Consider the following 25,551-nt stretch of genomic DNA (forward strand, 5'->3'; position numbering starts at 1 on the left):
AATACGCAAAGTGGGAGATCCGAGCCACCTCCTTTTTATTTTAACCAAAATTATATATTACTCAAACTCCACATTTCGTTAGTCCAATATTGTATAATGGGTCTATAAAAAAGAAAAGAGAAAATTGAATTAATCATTTTACATTATACACTGACTGAGAACAGAAATTAAAATTTGGGGAAGATACATGAGTGAACAAAAGATAATTAACTCCAATAATATCTAACTGTAGTGCAGAAAAGCGCTGCGTTGCATATAATGATGGCATGAAGTCATTATTCAGTTTTCTAACAATAGTTTCACATTCCTTTGAGGCCCGTTTTTGTTAAATTGATATCGGTTAGAAAGATTTAAATTTTGTTTAAAATGTTTTCTATATGCCATTCTCCAGTATTTCAAGTTTAAGACCATTCACCCACCAATTTATAGCAACACTGAGGCCTGCTTCATCTTTCTCCAGCACCAAATATTTGCTTGTTTTGTAATTACATTGTGTAAGCACGTTAATTAGCATTCCATGTGGTCCGATTCATAACAAATAGTTTTTGTTGTATTACATTTTAGTAGTGAAATGCATTTTCTTAACACGATCATTAATTAGTTATTTGTGTTGCTCCGCTTTCTTAATTAGAATTTCCTGAATGTACAGTACTGTACTTGAAAACTCCTGCATTTGAGAAAACTTAACCAACTGAAAGTTTTCAGTTAGAATTTCATAATTAAAAACTCCCACTAATGAGGTGTTGTTGACTGACAGGACAGAAATGCCCTTTCCCCTCAAGACCATCAGATATGACAACCTGATGATGGCGAGCAGATATCCACTTGACAAGATTTTATCCTGACAGCCTGCTTTGTCAGGCTGTACTACTCAAACAACAGTTGTATGTGCGTGCGGGATTTGGGAATATGGTGATCACCAAAAGACAAGTGTCTAATATGTTTTTTAAAGGGTTTTCCCTCTTTGTTTAGCCGTTCTTGAACGTTTAAAACTAAATTTGAAAACCAAGCTTTATAAGAAAAAGACTAATAAAACAAAATCTGATTTCTTTTCATGTCTACTTATTAATTTTATGTACTAGAATAGTGGAATACCTTGTTGTCTTGTTATTAAATTGATACATTTAATTGAATTTCTGTTCTGAAGCAATGCTTCAATGTCTTGTAACTATCCTAATCCGGTTTAATTATAAACATAACCTTTAAATGCTCTCACTATTTATTGAGTTCTTGTTCTATTTTACTATTTTTACTCTTCATTAAATACAGAGATGCATAAAATTCAAGCCTGTACCTTTAAGCACAATAAACTTTACAGATACTTGCTGAAGGATCTTGTAAATGGTCCCTCAAAAGATGTAAAATGGAAGGATTCCATTTATCTCACAGAAAACTAGTGTAACATTAACCTTTTGTCATTTTTTAAACAGTGCTAAGATGTAGTATATTAATTATGACCACTTTGACAAGCTGTAACCAGTGACACATGACAAGAAAGGTAGGGAGTAATTATTGTTCCAACTAAAGGATACAAGAAAGGAACTGACAGAAAACATCCAGAATTCCTAAGTGCTGCTGGATTTGCTTCAGGAATTGGGATATGAGAAGACATAGAGTGGTTAGGAGCAAAAATCCTAATGCCATGGTCTGGTTAAGACCAGAGAAATGCTTTTTTCTCTCCAGCTTTGGGTTGCTTTCAACGGCTCAATGAATTTTCACAAGTGGTTGGCCTTTGTATATTAATTTAGCATATTATAGCTCTGTTTGCCTAAATCAGGGGTATAATTTTGATGTATTGATGTCATACTTGCCATCTTATTTCGGTATTTGTTTTTACTTTACTAATGTCAAAATTGCACTTTTTAGTAACAGTACTAAATATGTTTAAAGCATTACCGTGTGGTTTCATTTTCCTGTCCTGGTTTTCCTGTATTGTTATTTGGAAGAACAACTAGAATATCCAACATTGGTATATAACAATAGGCATGGGATGTCTTATATGAAAAAACTGTCTACCACTGCATCTGTTCAATCAAACTTATTTTGGAACATATACTATAGAACTTTTCAGTTTCCATGTGCGGGATGAAGGGTTTCAGTGGTGTTAAAAGAAAAACTATCATACTATCATACATATTATGCTATCAAAGAAATAACTGGAAAAAGTTATAAAAACAAGTGGGAGGAGGCCATCCGGCATGTCTAGTCCACTGGGTAGTGTGACAAGGTGCTGTAAAAGAAAGCTATACTGTAGTTCTGCCTAAAGCCACCACAAAGTCTCAAAGTCTTATCTCAAAATTAACAAGCAAATTGATTTCCATGAATCCCCTCATGAGGAATTAGGAAAATAAATCATTCTTTTCTGCAAATTCTTTAAAAACAAAGGTATTCTGGACCTAGTACACTAATATAGGAATGTGGCTCTCAGGAAGGAGAGTTAGTCTGCATTCACACTAAAGAGTGGCTGGTGACTCTTGTTTCAGAACTAGCAATGACTTAAAATCAGCACCTTATAACACGTTTCCTGTTCAGTTGCAGCGGATTAAAGAAGCATCCAGAGAAATCTAGGATACTAATGCTACAGTGTCTTGTGTTTATGCATTTCACAATTGAGCCTTGTGAAAATTGATGTTTCTCCTCGAGATGCTCTATGGATCAGACATGGTTCAAGGATGAACAGTCATATCCTTTGAAATATCCCACCACTCACACCACTCGTAAAAATTTTTCTCTTTCTGAATAAAGGTGAGCCAACTTGTTTCTAAAAGTTCACTAAGTGCCCTTTCCTGGCTTATTGAACAGGGGTTTTTCACAAAAGCAGCTCCAAGCTGTGATACTTCTCATCAAATTAGTTGAGTATATAATTTTAACACTGCATCCTTTGATTCTACACTTTCAACTTTAAACCATGTATCCTGAAAATATGAAAAACAAAATGTTTTTCAGGTCTTCTAGGGGAAGAAGTTGGTGTGTCAAAATACTAGAAGTGACATACAGTACACCATACAGTATGCTCCTGTGACACAGACAAGTGATAAGACGCGTGATCTGGTGGATGGTCAAAACAGTTTTCAGTGTTTGAACATGCAAAGAGGGAATTTGTAAAACGTAAGATTATTGAATAGAAATATCATTATTTTTTTATCAAATCATGTAAAAATAAATGAATAACATTTTTGCGGTATGTTTTAAGAAATTTGGCAAATTTACTTTAAGGCTTAATTATGATTGGAAATCAATACTGTTGAATGACTTTAAAAAACAGAGAACCTAAAGTATTATTTAAGGAGCTGTGTAATTCCTTCATTTTGGACATCGTTAAATGGTTCTGCATCAGCGGAAGACAGAGAGATCCAATTATGAGTAGTGGAAGATGGGGGGGGGGGTGATTTTTCACTTGAAAACATTGCTTATGAGCAACTAGAAAAATGTATACTGGGGCTGTAGACAAATTTGTCTGCTGCTTGATTGTGAAAAAAAGAAGGGAACAAGCTCTAAACACAAATCTCACAGAGCTCCTCACCTTCATTACTCTGTTTGCCTCCCTGAAATTATCAAATTATCAAAACATTTTAAAACAATTCTCATCTAATCATCTTTTTTTTCCTTACATGGCATTTATGTACAGTTCACTGTGTAAATTAATGTTTTTCCTATCCTAGTTGAAAACCCCTTGTCTGACATTTGACTTCAGTATGGACTGTTTCAAAACCTTTGCAATTTTTTCTGTCGAGTAGAAAACGCACATTCCTCTGTGCAGTTAAAACTGGCAAAGTAAAAGTGTTCGGATATGTATACGGCTCAGTTACTGAGCTGATAAAGAAACTAATCTTTTGCAATAATCTTTTTAACTCTGTTTTTTCTACTTCTTTATTTTGGGCGTCGTTTTACCTTGCCTAGGCTAATCATTCGTGTACCACGTTCAATGACGTAAGTATTGCGAACTGAACGATTTTTAAACTCATGACCGGGGTGCTTTAAAATAAAACTGCACTTGAATAAATAATATATATATATGAAAAAGCCATGACCAAACTCTCACTTCTTCTCATACTGAACCAAGGGCAAACCAGCAACGTAGCAACAGCGCTGGAACAGAAGGCAAAATATAACAAGGAAGCTGGAAGTATTTCATTACAACGGGCTCCAGAGAAAAGCGTTGCGTATTACATATCAGCTGATTAAACATGACCCCTCACTTCCAATCTGTAGTTTCACGATTTATGAAGTTCTGATGTGCTATTAATTTTCAGGTAACGCGGAGGTCACCAAATTGCAACGAAAACAATTACCAATTGCTCTGAAGACGAGGTATGATATGCTGAAGTTCATTAAGAATTATACGCTTAACATTATCAGTCGAGAATGAGAAAGTTTGATGTTTTTATGCATTTTAAGGAGGAAATAATCGGTTTAGATCAGGTGGATAGGAACACCGTTAAACAGAGTTCTAAGGAACTCTGGGGCTGCCCCCTAGTTCAGTAAAATTCATATTTGCGTCTCTTTTGTGCAAACTGAGTACCAAACACATAAGAGTTAAAAGCTGTGAGACCCCACTGCACTCAACACGTGCATCCCATGCTGATCCAGAGGGTGAAATAATTTCAACAGAAAGTTGTCCAAGTGGTGATGTAAGTAAATACAATTAGCACCAGCCTCCAAGGATGGTGTTGAAAATAATTGTAATTACAAATATAAAGAATAGATTAATAGTCACACCACTAACATTAAGAAATTTGAAATACATCAGCAGAGGCTTGTACTGTATTGTGATAATCTATTCATAGATACATTAATTCTCAATAAAATAAATTATTAGGCCAAAGCCTTACAATAACCGTTTTTTTTTGCACAACAGTCTATTCCTGTATTGTATTACTGTAATATAATGTAAATTCCTTATCTGTTCAGATTTTTATTTTTTATTGTATTCTACCATATGGTATAATATTCTACCATATTTTGTCATTGATCTTTATTTACTACAAGGCAGGAAATGTATCTCTGCATCCTATACACATACCCTGGTCTTGTGCAAGAACGACATTGAAATAGTAAAGAAAAACATTTTCATAGTCGTTACTCAGGGAGGGAAAATCTGTTGATCCTGAAGGTCTCCCCCCTGGTTATTAGTTCACTCATTAATCATGTGTGCTATCATTTAGAAAATGTGGGTGTCTATTAAAAGCAAGAAAATGCTTTGAGGATATTTGATATTTGTTTTTTGTTTTGTTTTTTAATAAAGGACCCACCACAATGAATCGCAAGTTTTATTTTAAAACCTTTCTGGAGGCTCAATACTGCATGAATGGGGCTCCTCGGAGTGTTTGAGGAGCACAGAGAGTGACAGGTGCATTTTGTAATGCCTTGCTGATGAGAGCCAATCAGCTGATTCCGTTCTGGTGTTTTTTTTCTTGTCATCTGGTATGCTCAAGTAAAGATGAGCTTGATTGACAGATGCATCCAGGTTCACAGTTTATTGGTTTCTGCAAAAGAGCCAGATATGCCAATTTAGACAGGGTAGTGACAAAAAAAGTTTCCATCTAAATGGAATAATTTTACTACTGGGAATTCTCGGCTGGGGGAAGAATGAAGGCAAGTGTTTTTTATATTTTAACAAGGGCTGAATGACAAACATATACGACAGTTAGAGGCTGACAGAACATCAGCTTTTGATGCTTCACAGGGGAGCTATGAAATAAACAATAGGCAGAGAAATTGAATTACAACCGAATAAGAGAGTCTGCTTTGGAAGACGTGGGATTGGAGCAGCCAGTGGTGTGATTCAGAAAGAATAAGTCAGCTTTTAAACCATATGCATTATTAAACTTCCTAGTTTCTAGAGCTAAATCTTTCCATTCTCCAACATGCAGGCTGCCCTGCGGTACTGTGGAAACATATTTTTTCCCTTTTGAGAAACACCCCCATTCTTTTATATACTTAATTGAAACTTCATTTTGGAATGACATGCATTTTGAAATATCGAGGATTTACTACAGAAATGGCAAAACACGTTGATTAAAGTACACTGACACTGAGTGTTTACAGCTCTGACAGTAATTGATTCATCTTGTTATCAGGATTTTGTTTTTCACTTAAAGTGACCCTGTCAGTGTCCAGAGACTTTAATAGCTCTGATAGTGGAACAGATTTCAGAACAACCTTCTATTGCTCGCTTTGTGTAAGCTAATGATGGATTATCTCATCCTGTGAAAAACAAATGTATTTTTTCTTTTTTTAAAGTACAAGATTAAGTCATTGCTTACATTTCAATAGTGATGCAATAGTTACAGTATGAATATCAGTCCACCAGTTGAAACTACAGTACTGTATTTTAGGAAGTAAACTCTTTGTTTACTCCTGGAAGCTGTGGCATGCTGTGCAGGAAGATTTATTTGTGTTTTAATATCTTAATATTTTAAGACATTGACTCCTGACTGTTTTTATTAGGAGTGAAAAGGGTTTTTCTTGACACACAGAGTTGCCAGTGTCTGGAACAAAGAAGCTATCCCGTCATGTTGCTACAACCAATCCCCTTTCATCAAGGAACAGCTGGACTTTCCAGGATTAATGAGCCACTAAGACTTAAAACCAGCAAGACTATCTGGGCTCTTTACATTTTGCTCATTCAGTTGTGTAATATATTTCACATTTTGTGGCATTGGTAAACCAACTTACTTTTCCAAGATAATTTCACGAAGAAGAAGAAATATGTCTGTGGAGAAGTAAGTGTTTTTGAGCTCTATCATAACTGAAAGACTAATAATAGCTGAGAGTTCTCTGGAAGTTACTCCCAAAAGGGGAAAGCTGGCAAGAGCAACAGTCATGCTTAGATAACATAAATAAAAACAAGACTTGTGTCTCTCAGTATCAATGCTGCTCAAAAAAACTTTTAACAGAAGCACTAGCTATGAAACCTAGTACAAGCTGAGTTTTATTTTCAAATTAGGATGTCGCAAGGTAGCAACAGCAATAACGAGCACCAGATCCCATCCATTCTTGCATTTTGGAACAAATTTGTATCCAAGGAAGTTGTATCCATTTTTACCAGCTCCCTGGGATGAAAAGAAATGGATCACAATACCTCTAATTCCTCTGCCAATACAATGTGAAACACATATCACCCTTTTGAAAAGGCTCTGTGGTGTTCAATATGCATGATGCTCTTGGTACTATACACAATGTAAAGTATAAATTATATATGTACCAAATATATAAATTATAAATGAGATACACGTACATGATTTGTGTTGGGAGTAGGGGACACTAGGTAAATACAGCACATTGCAAAAGACTTTGAATTATTTTTAAAAATTCATAATGATTTTAATTCTGTATTGTTTGTCCAAAACAACAGCGTGGGGATATGGTGAATAATCCACTTTTTAATGTTGGAAATCAGGTGATTAGAATCAACAATGCTTTAGCAATCGGCTGTGAATCAGAAAAAGCAAAAGAAATGGAAATTTAGTTTTGACATCTAAAGAAATGCGGAAAGAGGTATTTTGTCTGATCATAAACGCTGTCAGGGCCAACACAGCCACTGGAAGCTTCTTGAGTCATTTCTTGAATTGTACGTTGGACAGCTGTGAATCACCTTATTGTTCATCGTTTGCTGAGCAAGAAGTACAGCCCAGTCAATGGGAACATTCACGCTAGCAAGCAGAAAGAGAAAGACCTAAACATATTCTTCTAAGAAATGTCTTAGAAAATTACATAAAAAATTAAACAAAGCCTAGCCCCTGAAATTTTGCATCTAGGCGTCTGAATTAAAAACATGCTTTCCAGGTCTGCTAGAGAGCTTATAATATAAGCTCAGTTCACAGTTAAGACAGTTCACAAGCTCCACTTGACTTACTTTCAGGGAACGAAGTAACTGCTTTACAAATAGCAATGCCAGCTCTACTAATGATAGGGAATACTGCTCTACAGAGAGGATTCAAATGATATTTTTTACAGAGCACTAATAACATAATAATTAATAACTGTCATGGCACTTACAGGAATGTATTTGCTTTACTAAGAACATAAGAATGTTTACAAATGAGAGGAGGAAATTCAGCCCATCAAGACCCTTCGGTATTTACTGGCTAATTGATCCAAGGATCTCATCCAGCCATTTTCTGAAGGCAGTCAAAGTATTGGCTTCAAGTATTCTACTAAGAGAAGAGGGCTGTTTGTTCTCTGCTACGTGAACCAAATCACTAGTGCTTGGGGCTCCAGTCCCCATACCAGTGTATAGTGGGAGCAGAAGGCTGTTGTGGTAGTAATGAGCAAAGCACTTGACTCAACTTGCTCTATCGCCCTGCTGTACAAACACGTGCTCTCCCAGCATTTATCAAAGACTTGAGCAGGATTTGCTCTCATCTAACTGGTGACGACAGCGCCGTAGAGACATTATAAACGTGCACAAAACATACTTCCTTGAGCCCCAAATCCCTCTTCATCGTCACGTTTCATCCCTGGCACACGAGGCGTGTGGATAAAATAGAAGGGACACAATTAACAGCGCGCTATCAAAACTGTCACACCTGTTTTAACATGAACACAAGTACCCGGCTGTTGTAAAGATTGTAAACACTCTAATTGTCACATCTTGATATCCCGATCAGGAGTGTTTGCGACTATTCGTAGGTCATTGGCGTTGCAGACCTCCACCTGCTTCAGCTGAATGAATCTGAATCAGGCTGAACAAGTGGGCTGAGAGCTGTGTTTAAATGTGAGTCCGTGTCCTGTGTTAGTTGTTGGGGTGTTTAGATACTTGTTGAAAAGTAGTTTTGGTGCAGAAGCTCGATCGCTTGCAATAAACCACTCCTGATTCGTAACAATCAACATCATACTGGTTTAATAAATTACTAAAAAAACAACACAAAAGCACCTGACATTCAGAATTCAGTCCATTATTGACTGAACACAGCTCTAAATACTGGCCACCCAACAGTATTTTATAAACATTAGTGGTTTCTAATTGAATTGAAATTTAGTATACATTTTAAAGACAATTTCTCAGTTCATCTGGTTACACAGAAGTTGTTTTCTGAGAACTTCATCAGGGTTCTGAAGATAGAAATGTTGTTTTATATTATATGTTGGAAAGTATTGCAAATCTAGTCACATTTGCAAAAGTATAACATGTAAGAACCTTTTATGAAATGTGCTGATCTTCCAACAATTTGGCACATTTATAAAACTTATATTTCATCAATAGTATGCCTGATGTTAAACCTGCCTTGTGCTAGGTCAAAGGTTTCCTTTAAAAACATTCAAAGTGGGCTCAATTTGCCTCAAAAAGGCAAATGGTTGATTAATGTGGATGAAATACAACAATTCTAACTTTTAAGTATTTACTTTGATTTAAATTTATTTTGCATTCTGCATTGGGCAAGCTAATGTGTATACAGTATGTTTTATATCTATTTTGTATTTACTATTAGTTTTAAATATTTGTCATTTCTGTATTAAGTGTGATCATCATCCCCTAATGAAGCAATGCTTTTATTTTTTTTAAAAGAACTACCCACAAGCATTTTTGATTATGAAATCAAATATTCTACTACACAGTGCTGTAACACCCAAACGAATGAAAATATCCAGGTAGGTATACTATGGACTACATTCACTTGTTTGGGTTGCTGTAACATGAAAAATCCCTTTACAAATGTCACTGATCTATTGATCCACTCAGATAAGATTTATTAATCCAAAGAATTGTAAAGTTGGATATGTAAGTTGTGAATATGTAATCAACACGCACTCACACACACATAAAATAGCAACGTTACCTTCATTGCACTGAACAGGAAGTTGGCACCTAGAGGTGCTCCCTTTAAAACAACAGGCAAGCTTAGGCGCCTCCGAATTCAAAAGAGACCTTGCAATGAAGCAGTTAATAAGAAGTTACTCGTGATTCTGAGTTGACATACAAAAATTTATTTCTCATGTGCACAAAAAAATCTGAACAGAACTGGAACAATGATTGAAGCCATGTGGCTTTAGTTATAGACCATCAAAAATCCTTGTTAAGATCTGTGACACATCCCTTGTATCATCTTTACAACTGGAGGAGACCCATTCCTGCTGTTGTCAGCTGTGCAGTCTTACTTTTTATGCCTCAGTTTTTTAAGGTGGCACAAATGTAGTACCCAACCATAGCTTTAGAGTTCAATAAGAAATACAGCAGTTTATTGTCGAATCCCAAGTGCAATATGACTATGATCATTTCTTCTTTCCAAGTGAGGGGCTGCAATGCTGGAAGCACAGTCTTGCTGTTTGATATTTCTGCCAGAAGTTTGCCGGCATTATAGGGTCACCTGATTCAGATGTGACATTCACCCAAATAATTACACGAGAAGAGTTTTCGATGCAGGCTTTGTCCAGGATGTTACTCTGCTGTGCGCTTTTAATTTTATCCCATTGGGTGTGTGTGTATGAAAAAGCATGCAAACTTGACCACAATGAAGTATGTAGGGTGATGTTGTCACTATAACATCTAATGGTCACAAAAATAAGTTGCTTTTTACTGAGCAAGGAAAGGCCGGGCTTTCTCATCACTTCAGTTTAAACATAGTTACACACTTCACAATGAATGTGGAATGAAGGTCACGTTTAGACAATAGTTGTGACAACAGTCTTCAGAATCAGAGAATGAAAATATATATATTTTTCTTTTCCCTCTGGCAAGCACATCAGTAATTTCAGTTTTTTTAAAATTGAGGGTTGTGTTTGACTTGGTCCAGTGGCAGAGCCCAGCAACAGAAGAAATTAAAAAAAGCCATTTTCTTTCTTTGCATAGTGATTTAAAAAAGTCATTGTGGGAAAAAAGACAAAACAACGCAACCAAACCTACAGGTGATGACTGTCACGGCCTGAATCCCTTGAACAATTTGTAGGAGACTTGTGAGTTTGTAGGTTCATGCTGTGCTTGGTCTTTTTGTAGACCACAACCACACTTCAGACACAAATGTGATGTCACTTTTGTCCTTTTTATATCTACAAATGGGAGGAGTAAATTAGTATTCATGTAATGCTGTAATGCTCAGGTGTACGTGATCTTATATACAGAGAAGAATTGTCTTCACATTATACACAAATTATTCTACAAAGCAGCAATTTGTTGCAAATAACATAAAATTAAATAATTGCTAGAATTCACCTTTTCGCATACAGAGATTTAATATGCATAATGATGTTCTTTTTTCTCTGCATAATATTACCACATAAACTTTCAGTGTTGACTAGTTGGTTTTTACTATAATACTGCTTTTACAATGCATACACAGACTGTAAATAAAATATTAACAAGAACTAAGTCTTTGGCAAATGTGGTAAAAAGTTACATTCACTTTACATTTTTAGGAGCAGTAAGAGTGAAAAATTTCACCACTGAAAAAATATTGTTGTTTTATATTCCTTCTTCACTGCATTACCTAATCTTTTAGTTTAAAGACTAGCGGAACTAACAATAATTGGTTGAGTTCTTACAGTTGCTTTCTAAAACAGAAAACTGCTGTAATGATTCTTTATACTAGAAATGTAGATTGTAAGGCATTAACTGTGGTCTCAAACTGTAAGACTTGAGATGGGTTTTTTTCAGTTCATGTCTTGAACTAATCTTCATGGATTCAGTGTGAGGGGGTTAGGGTATATCCAGTTTTATCACTTAGAAAATAATTTATGATCCATTTTTTTAGTAAAACAAATTTTAGTCCATCAAAATAAAGATGCCCTTGTCCTTTTCTGCAAGTGATTGGGGGAAATGTGTTGCGTGAATATAGTGTTAATCTTGTTCATTATTGATATGGCTTGAAGCCTGAGGCCTGACAGAGTCTACGTAAATCCAGCAATGCCGTAATAGTGCCTGTCACAGCTGTCTGCATCTTAAACAGCTGCCCTATGCAGTATGTGCCTCCGTCTAACTTTCATACCTGGATGTTGTCACAAAAGCTGTTTGCTTTGTTCATTGTTTTTCATTATAAGTGCAAATAGTTACAGAAAACCTTTAAAAAGACACCTTGTCTTAATTTTTTTTGCTAAAAAATAGAATTTTGGACTAAGGCTTGGAAGCCAGTGTACATGGAGGATGTAACATAAATTTAGAGAAAGATTTTAAAATGTTTGCTTGTACTGTATGTATGTTGTAACTGCAATGACTACACCATGTGAATCTAACCAATGCAATGGCATGGATAAGTAATTTGTAAACTTCAATTCAGGGCTTCTTTAAGTGCCAGCTCTGATCAATTGATATATTTACACACGTTTTCAATGAAATGGTTGTCTATACTGCCCTACAGAAAAAGGTAGTTACCAACAGTGAGCTCTGAGTGTTCCAATCCTATAGTGTCACACCTTCAGATAATAGTGCAAAATAAGAACCAACAAAGGTCAGATATTGCATGGAATTGGATCATTTGCTCTGTCTTTAAAATACAAAAATGAAATGAAACAAATTTAAAAAAAAAATCAAATGATCCTGAATGTTCAAAACAACAACAACGACAACAAAAAAAACGACCTTCATAATAACATCAACAATGATAAAAAAAATAGAAAAAATTAATTTAAGAATATATTTACTCATTTAAATTCTGGTCGGCAGAAGACCATGATGTGTCATGGCTTCCTTTATTTTTACATTTTAGTTTTTACAACTGATTGTGTATCACATAAAACATGTCCACATAATCCTCTCATGGCATCATCAGTAAGGAATATACTTCGTTAGACGTGCTGTGCTGCTTGTCAGAAAGAGTTTCTGGAATCTGTTGACAAGGGGACGGCCCACACTGATGGCTCTGTCTTTTCCACAGAATGAATGTGATGTGCAGTCCTCTCGGTTACAGCGCGCAAGTGAAGGGAGCTGTGCCAGGCAACTCAGGAGAGTCAAAAGATTCTCTGCTTCGGAGTAAACTGCTGCTTTCAAGTTTGAGTCCGTTTGCAAACTTTTAAGAGGTGAGATCACAGTCAGATAAAGGAATGTATTGATCCATGAAAAAAAACAACTAAAAAGAAAAAAAATCACATCACGTTTTTTACGTTGCCTTCTTAACAAGCCTTGTTTTTCTTCTTCTTTTTTTTTAACAATATATATATATAATCTCTCAAAGTCTCTTGAAATTTTACAGTCTTGCAGATTGAAGCATAGGACTGTGAAGTTGGAAGGGCCAAATAGTGTGTGTGTGTTTTGGTGTGTGTAGTGGTTGGGAGTCCCTGTTAGTTTGTCCTTCATAATGTAAGCAAGAGACAGTAGGAGGGTTTTGGAGCGGTCTTCCATCTGTTTGCCCTTAATGCTGATCAGACTGGTACAATATGGAGGCCATACCCATGATCCTGCAGTTTGATTTGGTTTCCATGGTAACTAGTGGCGGTCGTAGGCAGTGGCAGCAGTGGGAGGGGCGGAGCCTCTAGATGCGGCACTATAATAATAAGGGGAACCTGAAAGTTAACACAGGAGAAGAATGGACCGGTTGAAAAGACACAAAAGTGCGACATAAAAATTTATAATTCATGCACACTCCAATACCTGTGATTTAGATGGAGCAAGACTTTAACTCACATGGAAAATAATAAATTAGAATGACTAATAGAAATGACTATTAAATGACTTTAGAATGAGAAAAAATTATGAGGTAGAACAGATGTGAGGGGGACGTTTGTGTTGTTTTTCTATTTATAGGTTTATTGTTGAGACTAATATTTGAATTTCATAAACATAAATATAACATAAGCTAATATCCTAAAGCCAGTACCATAGCTTCTTTCAAGAAGCAGCTGGATGAGATCCTTTATCAATTAAATACCAACTACCAAACGGGTTAGATGGGCTTCATGGCTTCCTGGTGTGGCCTTACAAACACGTGGACATGTATTTATTTTCAAATTAAATTGCCTTTGTAAGACCAAAATTTATCTGATGGTATTACATCTGCAAAAACACCATTCTCATTAACATACTCATCTTAAAACTGATTGATGAAGTTTATTGGCGAAACATTAAAAAACTCTAGCTTGCAATTGGCTTAATTTGATTTTATTTTTCCAAAGACAGAACTGCTCATTAAAAAAGGCACAACATGTAAACCACAAATGCCACACTTTTATTGTCAATTAATATTGTAATTATACATTATTTACTTCATAGTCAGATGTAATTGCTTTTGCAATGAACATTTAGCTGCAAAATAAATTATTCTCCTTTGTGTCCTAACTGTACTTTCACTAAAATATTGATCAGACATGAGTGTGGTATTTTATTAACATGAAAGAGTAATTATTAAAAGGGAAGTTGTTATAAGAGACAATAGCAGTAGTGCATATGCACAAGAAATATGCCATTTTAAAAATACTCACTTAATAATGCTGGGTTGCTGAATCTCCAGGCTTCGTTGTAGGTTGTGTACTGTGGATGGGTATATGGGTTTCCAGAAAACTCACTCCCTAGAAAAATAAATGATAAGATCTCTATTTTTGAATTCTGAAAAGGAAAGGATTTCTGCATTGGGGATTTGTAGTCTGTTCTATAGTAAATAGTTTGTTTTAGAAATGTAAATTGTGATGTGTTTTCTTCCCACTCTGCTTTGAAACAGTGTAATCCCTGCCTTGAACTTCTTTAACAAAAATCAGTGCATCTGAAATTAAACCGTTGGACTGCAAGCCCTTTAAAGATTTTGTTTTTTGTGTGTGGTGATCATTTCTCCTGCAGGAGTACTTCCCTTCAATTTATTACTCAGTGGATCCTTTGGTAGTTTTAAAGATCTGTCTTTGTTTCCTTGGATATGAGTTTAGAGTCTTCTCCCTGCTCTATTTGTTGAAGCAGCCATTTAAACTCCTGGGGCCGTGGTAGGAAAAGGATTGTTGTAAAGATTTCTTTTCTCTCTCCACTGATTTTTTTTTTTTGTATGCTGCAGAATTCCAGTTTCAGGAAGTAACTCAGACCATGTCAGTGAGCAATGCTGTTGGTCCAACACGTTTCTTTCTTTTATGAGACAATAAAGGCAAGATTTTATATGAAGCTGGTGAAGAATGGCTTTTGGTTTAACAGTGTTTGGGGCCTGTCACTAAATCTTAGTCGGTCTGTGCCCGACGAATGGGGTAGTGCACAAAATGTATAGCCTTAGGATTAAGAGGGTTTCTGAGCCTCACATTACTGTGTGTGACTGATGAAAATGAATGTTTGATAAAAAACATATTTGAAGTACTAGAAAAGACATGTTTTCCAATGGAATGAAGTCTGTCACAAAATCAAATTATCAAGCGGAAAAAAATATTTATGTCACTGTATGCAGAGGTAATGCATAAAAACTGAAGCTTGTTTTTGTTTTAGATATATAAATATTTTTCTGATAAAGTGAGAGAACGTATACAAGTCCCCCATTTTATGTAAATCGAAATCACCTTGCTTTCCCGAATAATGTGTCCTAATATTTTTTCACACAGGTGAATGTGTACTGAGAAAATGCTGGTGCGATTTTTGGTTTAAGAGAGGGCTTGAGCTCAGTGGCAGATTGCATCCTGTTGGCTGGAATTGGAACTCTGGCCTGGTCCCTGGGAGATAGTGATTTAAATATTTAAATATTTTTCTGATGAAGTGAGAGAACATATACAAGTTCCCCATTTTATGTAAATCGAAATCACCTTGCTTTTCCGAATAATGTGTCCTAATATTTTTTCACACAGGTGAATGTGTACTGAGAAAATGCTGGTGCGATTTTTGGTTTAAGAGAGGGCTTGAGCTCAGTGGCGGATTGCATCCTGTTGGCTGGAACTGGAACTCTGGCCTGGTCCCTGGGAGATAGTGATTTAAATATTTACAGGCCTCCCCTGCCTCTGTTTTGTGACCCTTGACTGTCTGCCATGAACCTGAACCGCAGGTTAAGTAGAGGCGAAAGAGATACGCTCTGTAGCACTGGGGCTGGAGGACGGCTGAAAACAATGTTTATCGACGACTTGTGAAAGTACGCGCACAAGGGGATAATGAGCTTTGGAAGTGAAGTGTAACTGAGAGGAACTGTCCTATCTCCTTTCCTCTGATCAGTTATTGAGCACATTTAATTTCCTCATCCACTTCAGATAAGTACATTTACAGCTCTGAGTCCCCGGTTCTAGGTCAATGTCACTTGGCATGCAGATTCATGTTGCTGATCACGATCTAAAATTATTATCTTATTGCCATGAAAAACAATAACATCAATAATGAATTTCAACTCCTACAAGTATTCACTTTCTGATTTATAATCTGTATCCTAGAAAACTATGCAATTTTTAAAACATTTTTCCTGTACCTGTTGAAATATACATATATATCTCCCTTGACTGAAAACTATGAAGTTTTAAAACTTAACTACAGGAAGAGCATTTTCCTTAAATTTTAATTGACAAGAGTAATTAATACACATCTTTGATTAATTTAATCAAGCCAGAAAATTCACATTTTGTTGATATTTAATATATAAAAACGAGTTTTTATTGGTAATGTCTAGTCTACATCACTTTATGTTCTGTACATTTGAAAAATGGATTTTCTTTAATAAAAATTACCTGAAAAAGTAAGAATTTTTTTTTTCTTAAAGCTGTGATTAGTGTATACACAAGCTGTTAAAATGTCACATATGTGAGTATGTAATATTTTAAAAATTGTATGAAGTCAGTAACAATTTGGCAACTAAAATTCCTATAAACCTCACATTTTGTATCTGAATTTTCAAGGATTTTTGAAATTTCCCACAAATGTTCCAAAGAATGACAGAGTAGGTTTTCACTTACCAGGAACCATTCCTGCAAGTGTGGAGGTGGGATAGCTTCCCTGTCCAGTGGGCGGCACATGAGGTGGGTATCCAGGTAGGGTAGTACTGGCCATCTCCCGACCTGGACAGAAGGCAGACCAGAACAAAAATTGACTTTTTGAACAGCTTCCCAGAGAACATAAAATAACTGGTTTGCTATTTAATAAAGAAGCCGTGGAAGTGTAACCAAGAGAAACTGTACCTTCCCAGTTTATACAGTGTATTCTGTCCTCTCTACTGGTACAGGTCTCTTAGTGGAGCAGTGGTTCGGGCTCTAAATATAAGGTTGCAGGTTCAAATCCTCAGTAGGACAGTGCTGTGGTACCCTGGAGCATGGCAAAGACTGCCCCCCCCCAATATACCACACTATAGAAATAGGGTTAAGTGTATGTTGCTCTGGATAAATGCCTCAACCAATAAAATCAATCATTAGTACTTCGTTTCATCTGTTCCTGCTTGTCTCCATGATAATATATCTGTCTACCTACCTAAGCTGTTTTGATTTCTCATGATGTTACTGTAAGGTGTGCTATTAACATATATGGAATTTATAAAACATTGTTTTTACCTTATAGGTAACCTTATATTTAACAACAGTTTCTATTTTTTTTGTCCTTTTAGATGTGTTTTCCTGAGGACAGTCAAGTCCATGATGTCAATGCTAAAATTCATAAATATTTTTTTAACTACTTCTCATTCTTCAGAAAAACACATTAAACACATCTTCCTTCCACCATTTAAAACTTTGTCTTCCCTCAATAGTATTCTGTACATCACAAAATAAAAAATCCATATGTGCTTTAATTAAAGGCACAATGACAAAGCCATCACCTGTTGTACACATTTCATGGGAAAAAAAGCATCATTATACAAATTATATCATGTATAGAACAGTGACATGATAAATACACACTGTACACTCCTAAGGACACTCATACTCATATTTAACATGTTAATATATATCATATTCAAAATAAGACTTATTTATTCGAACATCTCATGGATTAAGGTGTGTAATAAATGAAAAAGAATAATTGCCTTTATGGTTACACAGTAAAAAAGAACAAAAGTAGATCTTAAAGGAAAAGTAGGAAACTGCAAAGTCTTGTATCAAACCGAAAGCACTAGCAGTCCCATTTACTAGGGTGAGAGTGCTAGTGAGTCTTGACTTTGTAAAACTCTTATAATGACTCAGGACAGGGCATTAGGCTGCACTGAAGATTAAATGACCATGGTCACATGTAATCAACGGCTATGCCTTTTTATGTAGTTGTAAGCACATAGAGTACTCTGCAGGGCAATTGCAACATTTCACTTTAATAATGGTATCAGTGGGGGTTAGAATGTTTTGGAAAAACAGAACCTGGGCAGTTCTCAGGAATGGTGTGCCGTATTGCTTCTTAAAGCCTATGCTTTTACACAGAATAATTCCCTGACCACACCAAAAAAGCCCACACCATGTGAAATCCTTTTCTTCCTTCTCTATTGGATTTAATTCCCCATCTTCTCCATACATGTAGTGAAACCTTTTCATTTTCTGCTCGTTAACATCTTCCAAACTTTCTTCATTCTGAGCTTGTTTAACCCCAGAGACCCGACTTTCCAAAGCAGAGCACTTCGGTCATGGTAGAATCCAGAGATGTACAGCAGAGCCTTTGTGGCTCCGGTCCCTCTCAGTCTTGAGCATCATAAACACAGTGTTTCCACATTCAGCACTGTAATTGGTTGTGACGGTTGACTGTCCTACCCAAGCACCAGAGTGCTTGTGTTGCCGCACGTAGCTCTAGCAGATCCAAAGGCCGGCCTTTAGAGGCCCCGCAGATGATACATTGTTAGCAGGAGGAGCACTGAGGGTCAGGGGAAAATCATTTCCCAATTGTGCATTAATGAGGAAGGCAGCAGTCAAAATTGCTTTTGTTTACATAATACAACCCTGAATATTTTAATAAGGCTTTGTGGTATGCCTCACAACGTGGAGGTCCACATTCTGCTGTTAGGAAAAAAAAAACTTTATGAGCACCTCGGAAGAAAACTCATAAATGTGTTACTTTTGCCTGCTTTTAAGACAAGCATCCATATGGCCATCTGAAGGTAGTCCAAAGCAGTGACCAAGAACAGGAATGATTTTTCCCATGTAGCCATATAGATATACTACTATATCTCATGGCAAACTGATATATATATATTTGTTTTGATTTTAAAATTTCACAGATTATGAAAAAAATGTATAAACCAGCAAAGAATGAACTGCAAAAACATTGCTCAGGCAGGCAGTGCCATCAGCTTTTCAGAACAAGCGTACTGAAAAAACGGAAGAAAACGGCAAGTTTCCTTTTATTTTTGTTGCGAGATTCTACTATCTCTGTCGCCATGGTTATTTCTGCCCTTTTTATGGTGTTAGTGAAGACACAAAGGAAGAGACAGATCCGTCGATAGCTGAACGGGAATTCATTTTCATTGGTGTCGCATTCAGCAGTGTATTAACAGGGAATGGCTAATTGGACCCACAGTATCCTCTCCAGCAGCGGCTTCCCCACCAGCGCGGAGTACTGTGACTGCAGTAGGGATGTACCTGCTATTAAAGGTTGGCTTGCGTACTGCCCGTAGCTGGAGCCACGGTGGGCATAGGCACAGTAGGAAGGGGTTGAGGCGTCTACAGACACGGTGGGCTGGAAAGGCTGCAGCTCCGCTAGGCCTGAGCCCACCAGGGACGAGGGGGTGAAAGGAGCCAGCGAGGCTTCGTGCGGCTCCTGCTTTACACAGATGGAGGATGAATGGAATTCTGCCGGATGGAGAAAAAAAAATACAGACAAAAAATAATGACGCACAGACACACACAGAGAAAAGAACAAGGGGAGACAATGAGCGGTGGGAGAAGGTGGAAAACACCAGACGTGACCAATGCTGGACGGGATGGAAGTAAAAGGGTGGAAATGCCCCGTGTCGGATTTTGAGGGATTTCAACATCCTCAGTCAGGTGCGGTGCCTTGGACGTTTCGCAAAAGAAGACGCCGCTTGTGTGCGCACTGGTGTATCGAACGCCGAGGAGAACTGTGGACGCTTTGTGGTGGAGTCACAGCAGACAGGCCGCAGGTGAAGGTATAGTCTCAGCAGTCTGACACAGCGAGGAACGGGGGCTCAAGTTGAAATGGACACACTGTGGGTGGGATAGATGTTTTCATAATGGCTTTGGAGCCCTTGTTATCATCACACGCCGGTGGCGGTTTGCTTCAGTGTTGTGTTAATGCACCGGAATCTACCTCTTTAATCCCCTAATCCCATTGTTCTCAGAGTGCAGATGCCACCCCCTACCCACATACACCCCAACATTGACTTTGCTTTAAAGAAAAAAGAATCCCTCTGCAAATCCCTCTTTAAGGAGAGTAGGCAAACTCCAGTAGCAGTACTCTTTGCCAGACACAGGCCCTGGATTTCTGTCATGGCCAGGCTTCACAGACAGAATTTCTGGCTAGAGCTCACGGTGCTCTTACTGTGTTAAGTTTGGCTCCATGGGTTCAAGCTGTTAATAGCGAACACCTCCCATTTCAAACCACACGGAAGCAATATGGTAATGTGGTGGGAAAAACACTATTATTAATAGTACTTTCATCCCTAGAGGTCCCCAAAAGCACTTTTCGAGCCTGGCAGCCATTGTGGACCAGCAGTCCCACTGTGTAACACATCAGGTGGAAAAGTGAGACATTTCTTCACCAGCTAAATTAAGGACAATTAGTGCAATCCTAGTGTAGCTAGTGTAAGATAGCCAGAACTCCATGGTCAACATCCTTGTTCTTACAAATAGCACCATGGGATCATTAACTACTGAACACTCAGGATCTCTCTTAACAGTCTCATCCAAAGGATGGCGCCTCCTACTGCGGACACAACACCATGTCCCTAGTGAGCATACTGGGGTCCTGGATTAGAAGTTCTGTTTAAGAGGGAATAGTGCCACCTACTTGTCTACCAACACCACTTACAGCAGCAACCTGATTCTCTTTATAGGTCTCCTATTTCAGTACTAACCAGTCCCAAGCTTGCTTAAGATTCTGAAATCTGAAAACATCAGATTAGAAAGTGGTATAGTTGTTGTCAGGTTACACACAGGAATACAAGCAAGACTTATATCTAGCAATCAGATACATACGAACAGAGCTTACAGTATATGCTGGCTTGCTTCTATAGGACTTAATCATAAAAGCATCCGTATGGAATTAGGTAGTTATAACTACCTAATGCTATTCTAATTTGAAACATAACAAGCCTTTTAAACATACCATGCTATGTTGTTTCATTAATTATAGAGGTCACAAATGCATTTCACAATTGTTTTGCAATAAAAACTAAACAATCTTCTTCCTAGATTATTGTGAAATGCATTCTTAATGCTTTTTTTAGTGCAAGATATCTTTTTGTAAGCAAATGTTCAAAAGCTGTACATGTTTTATGTCACTGGATTTCCTTTTGAAACATAAGCAGTCAATGTGAGTGCTGTTCACGGTGCTACATGTCCTCTTTAAATTTTTTTTCAGTTTGCAAGGCTGGTGGGGAAGGCTCTCAGGACTGCATGATAACCTCATTAGCTGCTTCCTAACTATTGTTGTTTTACAACAGAATTGTGTGTCGAGATTCCTCATTAAGATAAGGGCTCCTTTATATGGAAAGCTTTAGTGACAACCCTCTTAGACCTAATGCCAGGAAATCAAACAGCCTTACTGGCCCCTTTCCCACACAAATCAATTCAAAAGTGAAGATTTACTCATTTAGTATAAATAGAATAAAGGAAGTTAAAGATAAAAATACCTTACTGCTTCATTAAGTGTCTAAGAAAAAAAGAACATTACTGAATGCCTTTATCCTTCTATAATTAAGGAGGCTATTGATATGTACTTTAATTTTCACTTCACATGGCTATAAAAACACAGAAAAAAAACAAAGATCCAGGAAGGTCTGAAGAATGGTAAAAAAAAGTCTAAAACATATTTGACTTACAATAGTTTGACCATAAAATATCTGCATATATAATTCATATTTTAAAAAATCTCCTGTTTAGACTACATTAACCAGTATCAGAATCAATCCAAAACTCTCATTAATTTTTTTATGACACAGCACCGTTTGCCAAAAATAGAACATAAATCGCAAGGCAAAAAAACAACAACCAAGCAGCAACAATAAAAACCATTTGTTCAAAGAATTAGGCGAGTGTTTGCACAGTGATTGTACAGTAGTTGCCTGACAGACAAGGGCACCACAGAACACTGACCTGAGTGTGGTGTTCTAGACCACTGAACTTTGAAACTAATAAAAATGGTGTTGCTTATTGTCCAAGAGACAAGATACCCCCCAAAAGGAAAACTGTCAGCTTGCGATTATTGGGATGAGGGAGAAACACAGACCTGTGAGAATCCTCTCCCAATACAGCAGCTCACAAACTCTTTTAGTTATTGCAGTGTTGCAAATATAGTTTCCCCAAACGCTTTTAGAAAACATCAACAACCTTTGTACATTTTTTTCCCTGTGTGTTTTTTTTAGCAGTGGTGCAACAGAGTCATCAGCAAAAGTCTCTTTAGATGGGTGAAATATTAAATTTACCATGACAGGGACACCTTCATGTTAATAACAACAACAGCAGAAAAAAAAAATCTTTGACCTCCATCCATTCTGGTATATCCAGGATGTAGCAATTTATCACCAGCCAAAAACCCTTACACCCTAATTAATTACAACTAAGTAAAGAATGTTTGGAGAGCCAAATTGCTTTAATTCCCCTTACACTTGGTGAAAGTCATTCATTATCAAATCTGTGCTCAAAGGTTAGTGTGCTAGTGTGAAGACGAAATAAACATTAATTTCAGGCCCTCCAGTGTGCGGATAGAGGAGCAGTTTGTCATGAGACCACACATTAAGACCCTGAGGTTAGGTGGCTGGTTGTTGTTTGCAGTGCACTGGAGAATGGAAAGCCACACTTGAAACAAAAGGTCCACTGGATGGATGTACCTCAAGCAAAAATTACTACTTTTTTAATACTTTTTTTTTAATAGGAGCACATTTCCCTGACACTGTATTCTGCCTGGATTGAATTTCATTTTATATCAGTTTGAGATTACATTATCCACTCTTTTTCATGAATTGATGCAGAGCAATCTTGACCCCTGCTGAACCATTTCAATTTCTCAATGTGGGACCAAGGGGAGCCCACTGAGACTATACTATCCCACTGCAACCAGGATGCCTCGTATTAATAGACTCAGCAGGCACAATGCTTCCGGAGTTGTTTCTGTTGGTTCGTTTCTATCATCTCTAAAACATCACTTCAAATCTCAGGTAGTTAACTCATTAAATCCTCCACATTTCTACCGAAATTTTGAATTACACTCAAGTTTTTTTGTTTTGTTTCACTGTTACTTCACAAATGTAACATATAAAACCCACATTCACGTACAGTCACTTTTTGAAGATGTTTTATAAAGGTATAATAAATAAAACCTCCTCTGTTTAAAGAAAAAGTCAGCCGAGACTGGCTCTTATCCGCACATCGCAGATGACCCCTAGCATTTCCACTTCTGAGACCATTTAATATAAAAACTGCTATAAATGCGCTGAAAATATTAATATAAAAGGAGGGTAGCTGCTTTCTGCTGAATTTAAATGATGTACACAATGCTTTAAATCCCTTTCTTATTTGAACAGCCTGCCTACTTTGCAGATACTTTTAGCTGTAATAGGATAAACAGAGGACACAAAAGATTTCTATCTTTCTAGCTTTGCAGTTCCCTTAAAATTCCAATCTCCGCTGGTAATGAAGAGTTCATGAATCATTCATCTTTAATAGATTATGCAAATCTAAGGACATAAAATCAACAAGATCAATAACTGCAGGCATTTTAATTGGCACTAGAAAACATTTTAAGAATGAACATAATCTCCAGCTCTTTCCCCTGTTAAGGCACTATTAATTCAAAATTGGATCCCTGCCTAAATGCAGAAGATAATTTAGCACCTTTTTTGCTTGGCTTCAATTCGGATTGCTTGGGTTTATCATATGCTAGTAAACCATAATATCCTGCTATTAACCAACCCCCAAAACGCTATACCTGATTAAAATACATTGCAGATTAAGTTATTAGTGTCAACAGTCACTAGGGGAAAATCAAGTGTAAAATTTTAAGTGCCAGTGACTGGGCAATAACCACAAATATAAAAACAAGCCCAAGCTTAAATCAAAATCTAATCAATATATTTAAAACTGCAAAAAGACTGCAGAGTTCAGCAATGAATGATTCTGCTATTTATTTATTTTTTATTTGCGCATTTTGGATGATTTAACAACACTAACCTGCCAATTAATTTCCCAATTGAATACAATTGCATAGAGCCTTAGGCCCTCTCTTGCTGTTTTACGTAATGTTCCTATGTGTACACCAACACATACTGTATATATTATACACACACTTGTGTATAAGTATAAGAATCTATTCATGAAAGGGTTCAAATATTTTTAAAATATATCTTATTAAACTGTTCTAATTTATTTTGCCACGATTAAATACAGTATTTGAAGAACAGCATTACAGTTTAGTTTTTTTTTCATTGGAAGTTAGGCATCCTTTTGTACCGGTAGACTGACAGGTAACCTTTGCCGGGCCTCTTTAAGGAGAAATACCTCCTTTTAAAACATCCCAGATGCAAACAAAGGCACCTGCCATGAAAGGTCTAAACCAGACTGGGCCTGCTTTGATACAAGTGCCAGAGCACCAAGGACAAAAACACACCTTTCTTCTCACGAGGCCCAGCTTGCTAGGGAACTCTACCTCCCACATATTAATGAGAAAAAAAAGGGATTTCTTTTCCACATAACACTGCATGGTATCGTTTCAGAAGGGGCACTGCAATTTTCAATCATCCTGTCTTCCCCCACGCAAAACTCATTGCCTTTGATGGCTCCTGCATAATTATGTGAATTTTAATAAAACCTCACTGTATTAATCTCATCCCGACACTTGGCTATCAGTAAACGTAACCTTCTTCTAGGTAATAACAATGGCAACTCCGAAACAATATTTCAATTAGCAAGATAGTCATTAACCATGACAGACTGAAAAGTAGGTGTTGCTAGCAGCCAAACCAAATCACTATTAGATGCTTAATAGAGACTATTTCAAGCTTATAACCATTTAAAGAAAAACAATACATACACTGCATACATTGTTTACGCCAGTCTGCAAGAGATTACAATGCACTTTGCCCTTCTTTCAATGCTGGGATATTGTACAATGACTTAAATCATTCAGCCACATGTGCTGGCTTCTAAACAACGGTCTGTCGATTCACAGAAACAGCTTTTGATGTCTCGGACCTGTCATGCAGCTTTTAATTATAAGAAAGCCTTTTTCACATGATCCATTCTCCAAAATAAAGAGGGGCTACCTTACAGAGCAGGGTACTACAACCTTTCTGATCAGATATTACAAAGGGTCCTTTTCCGATAGAAAAACAACACATTGTAACACTTTCTAGCCCTGTCATGGGTATTAATAAAAGGACACGAGTTTAACAGCAGCAGCAGCAGCTAGATAAGGAGAGATTCCTCATCCCCAGTGGAACCTGCGGCTGGGCAGATGAATGGGAGTGTCCTACCTGTCACTACAGGATAGCTCTGTGACACGTTGGGTCCTAGGTCTGGGTTGGCACTGGCAGACAAGCTGGGCTTCACTTCATCAAGTCCAGGGTTCAGTGCTGGTAGTGAATACTCGTTAGTCTGCAAAGA

At 37.1% G+C, this 25,551-nt stretch overlaps 1 protein-coding gene across 7 annotated transcripts in view; it reads right to left on the reverse strand.

The window, feature by feature from the left end:
* Window positions 1-9,907: 9,907 nt before the first annotated feature.
* pax2a (paired box 2a) overlaps window positions 9,908-25,551 on the reverse strand; it is a 45,862-nt gene continuing 30,218 nt past the window's right edge. For 2 of the 7 annotated variants that reach the window (XM_088634692.1, XM_088634693.1), the window contains 5 exons: window positions 25,422-25,542; window positions 19,354-19,563; window positions 16,762-16,863; window positions 14,350-14,436; window positions 9,908-13,415 (listed from right to left, as the gene is read on the reverse strand). In XM_088634692.1, the coding sequence (XP_088490818.1) occupies window positions 13,294-13,415; window positions 14,350-14,436; window positions 16,762-16,863; window positions 19,354-19,563; window positions 25,422-25,542 (642 nt within the window). In that variant the 3' untranslated portion in view covers window positions 9,908-13,293. Of the gene's footprint in view, window positions 13,435-14,349; window positions 14,437-16,761; window positions 16,864-19,353; window positions 19,564-25,421; window positions 25,543-25,551 lie in introns of all 7 variants that reach the window. The other 5 variants (XM_088634695.1, XM_088634696.1, XM_088634697.1 and 2 more) reach the window with 3 other exon arrangements.

This window comes from Lepisosteus platostomus, chromosome 6 (genome assembly GCF_059453375.1).
Source record: "Lepisosteus platostomus isolate fLepPlt1 chromosome 6, fLepPlt1.hap1, whole genome shotgun sequence".
NCBI lineage: Eukaryota > Metazoa > Chordata > Actinopteri > Semionotiformes > Lepisosteidae > Lepisosteus > Lepisosteus platostomus.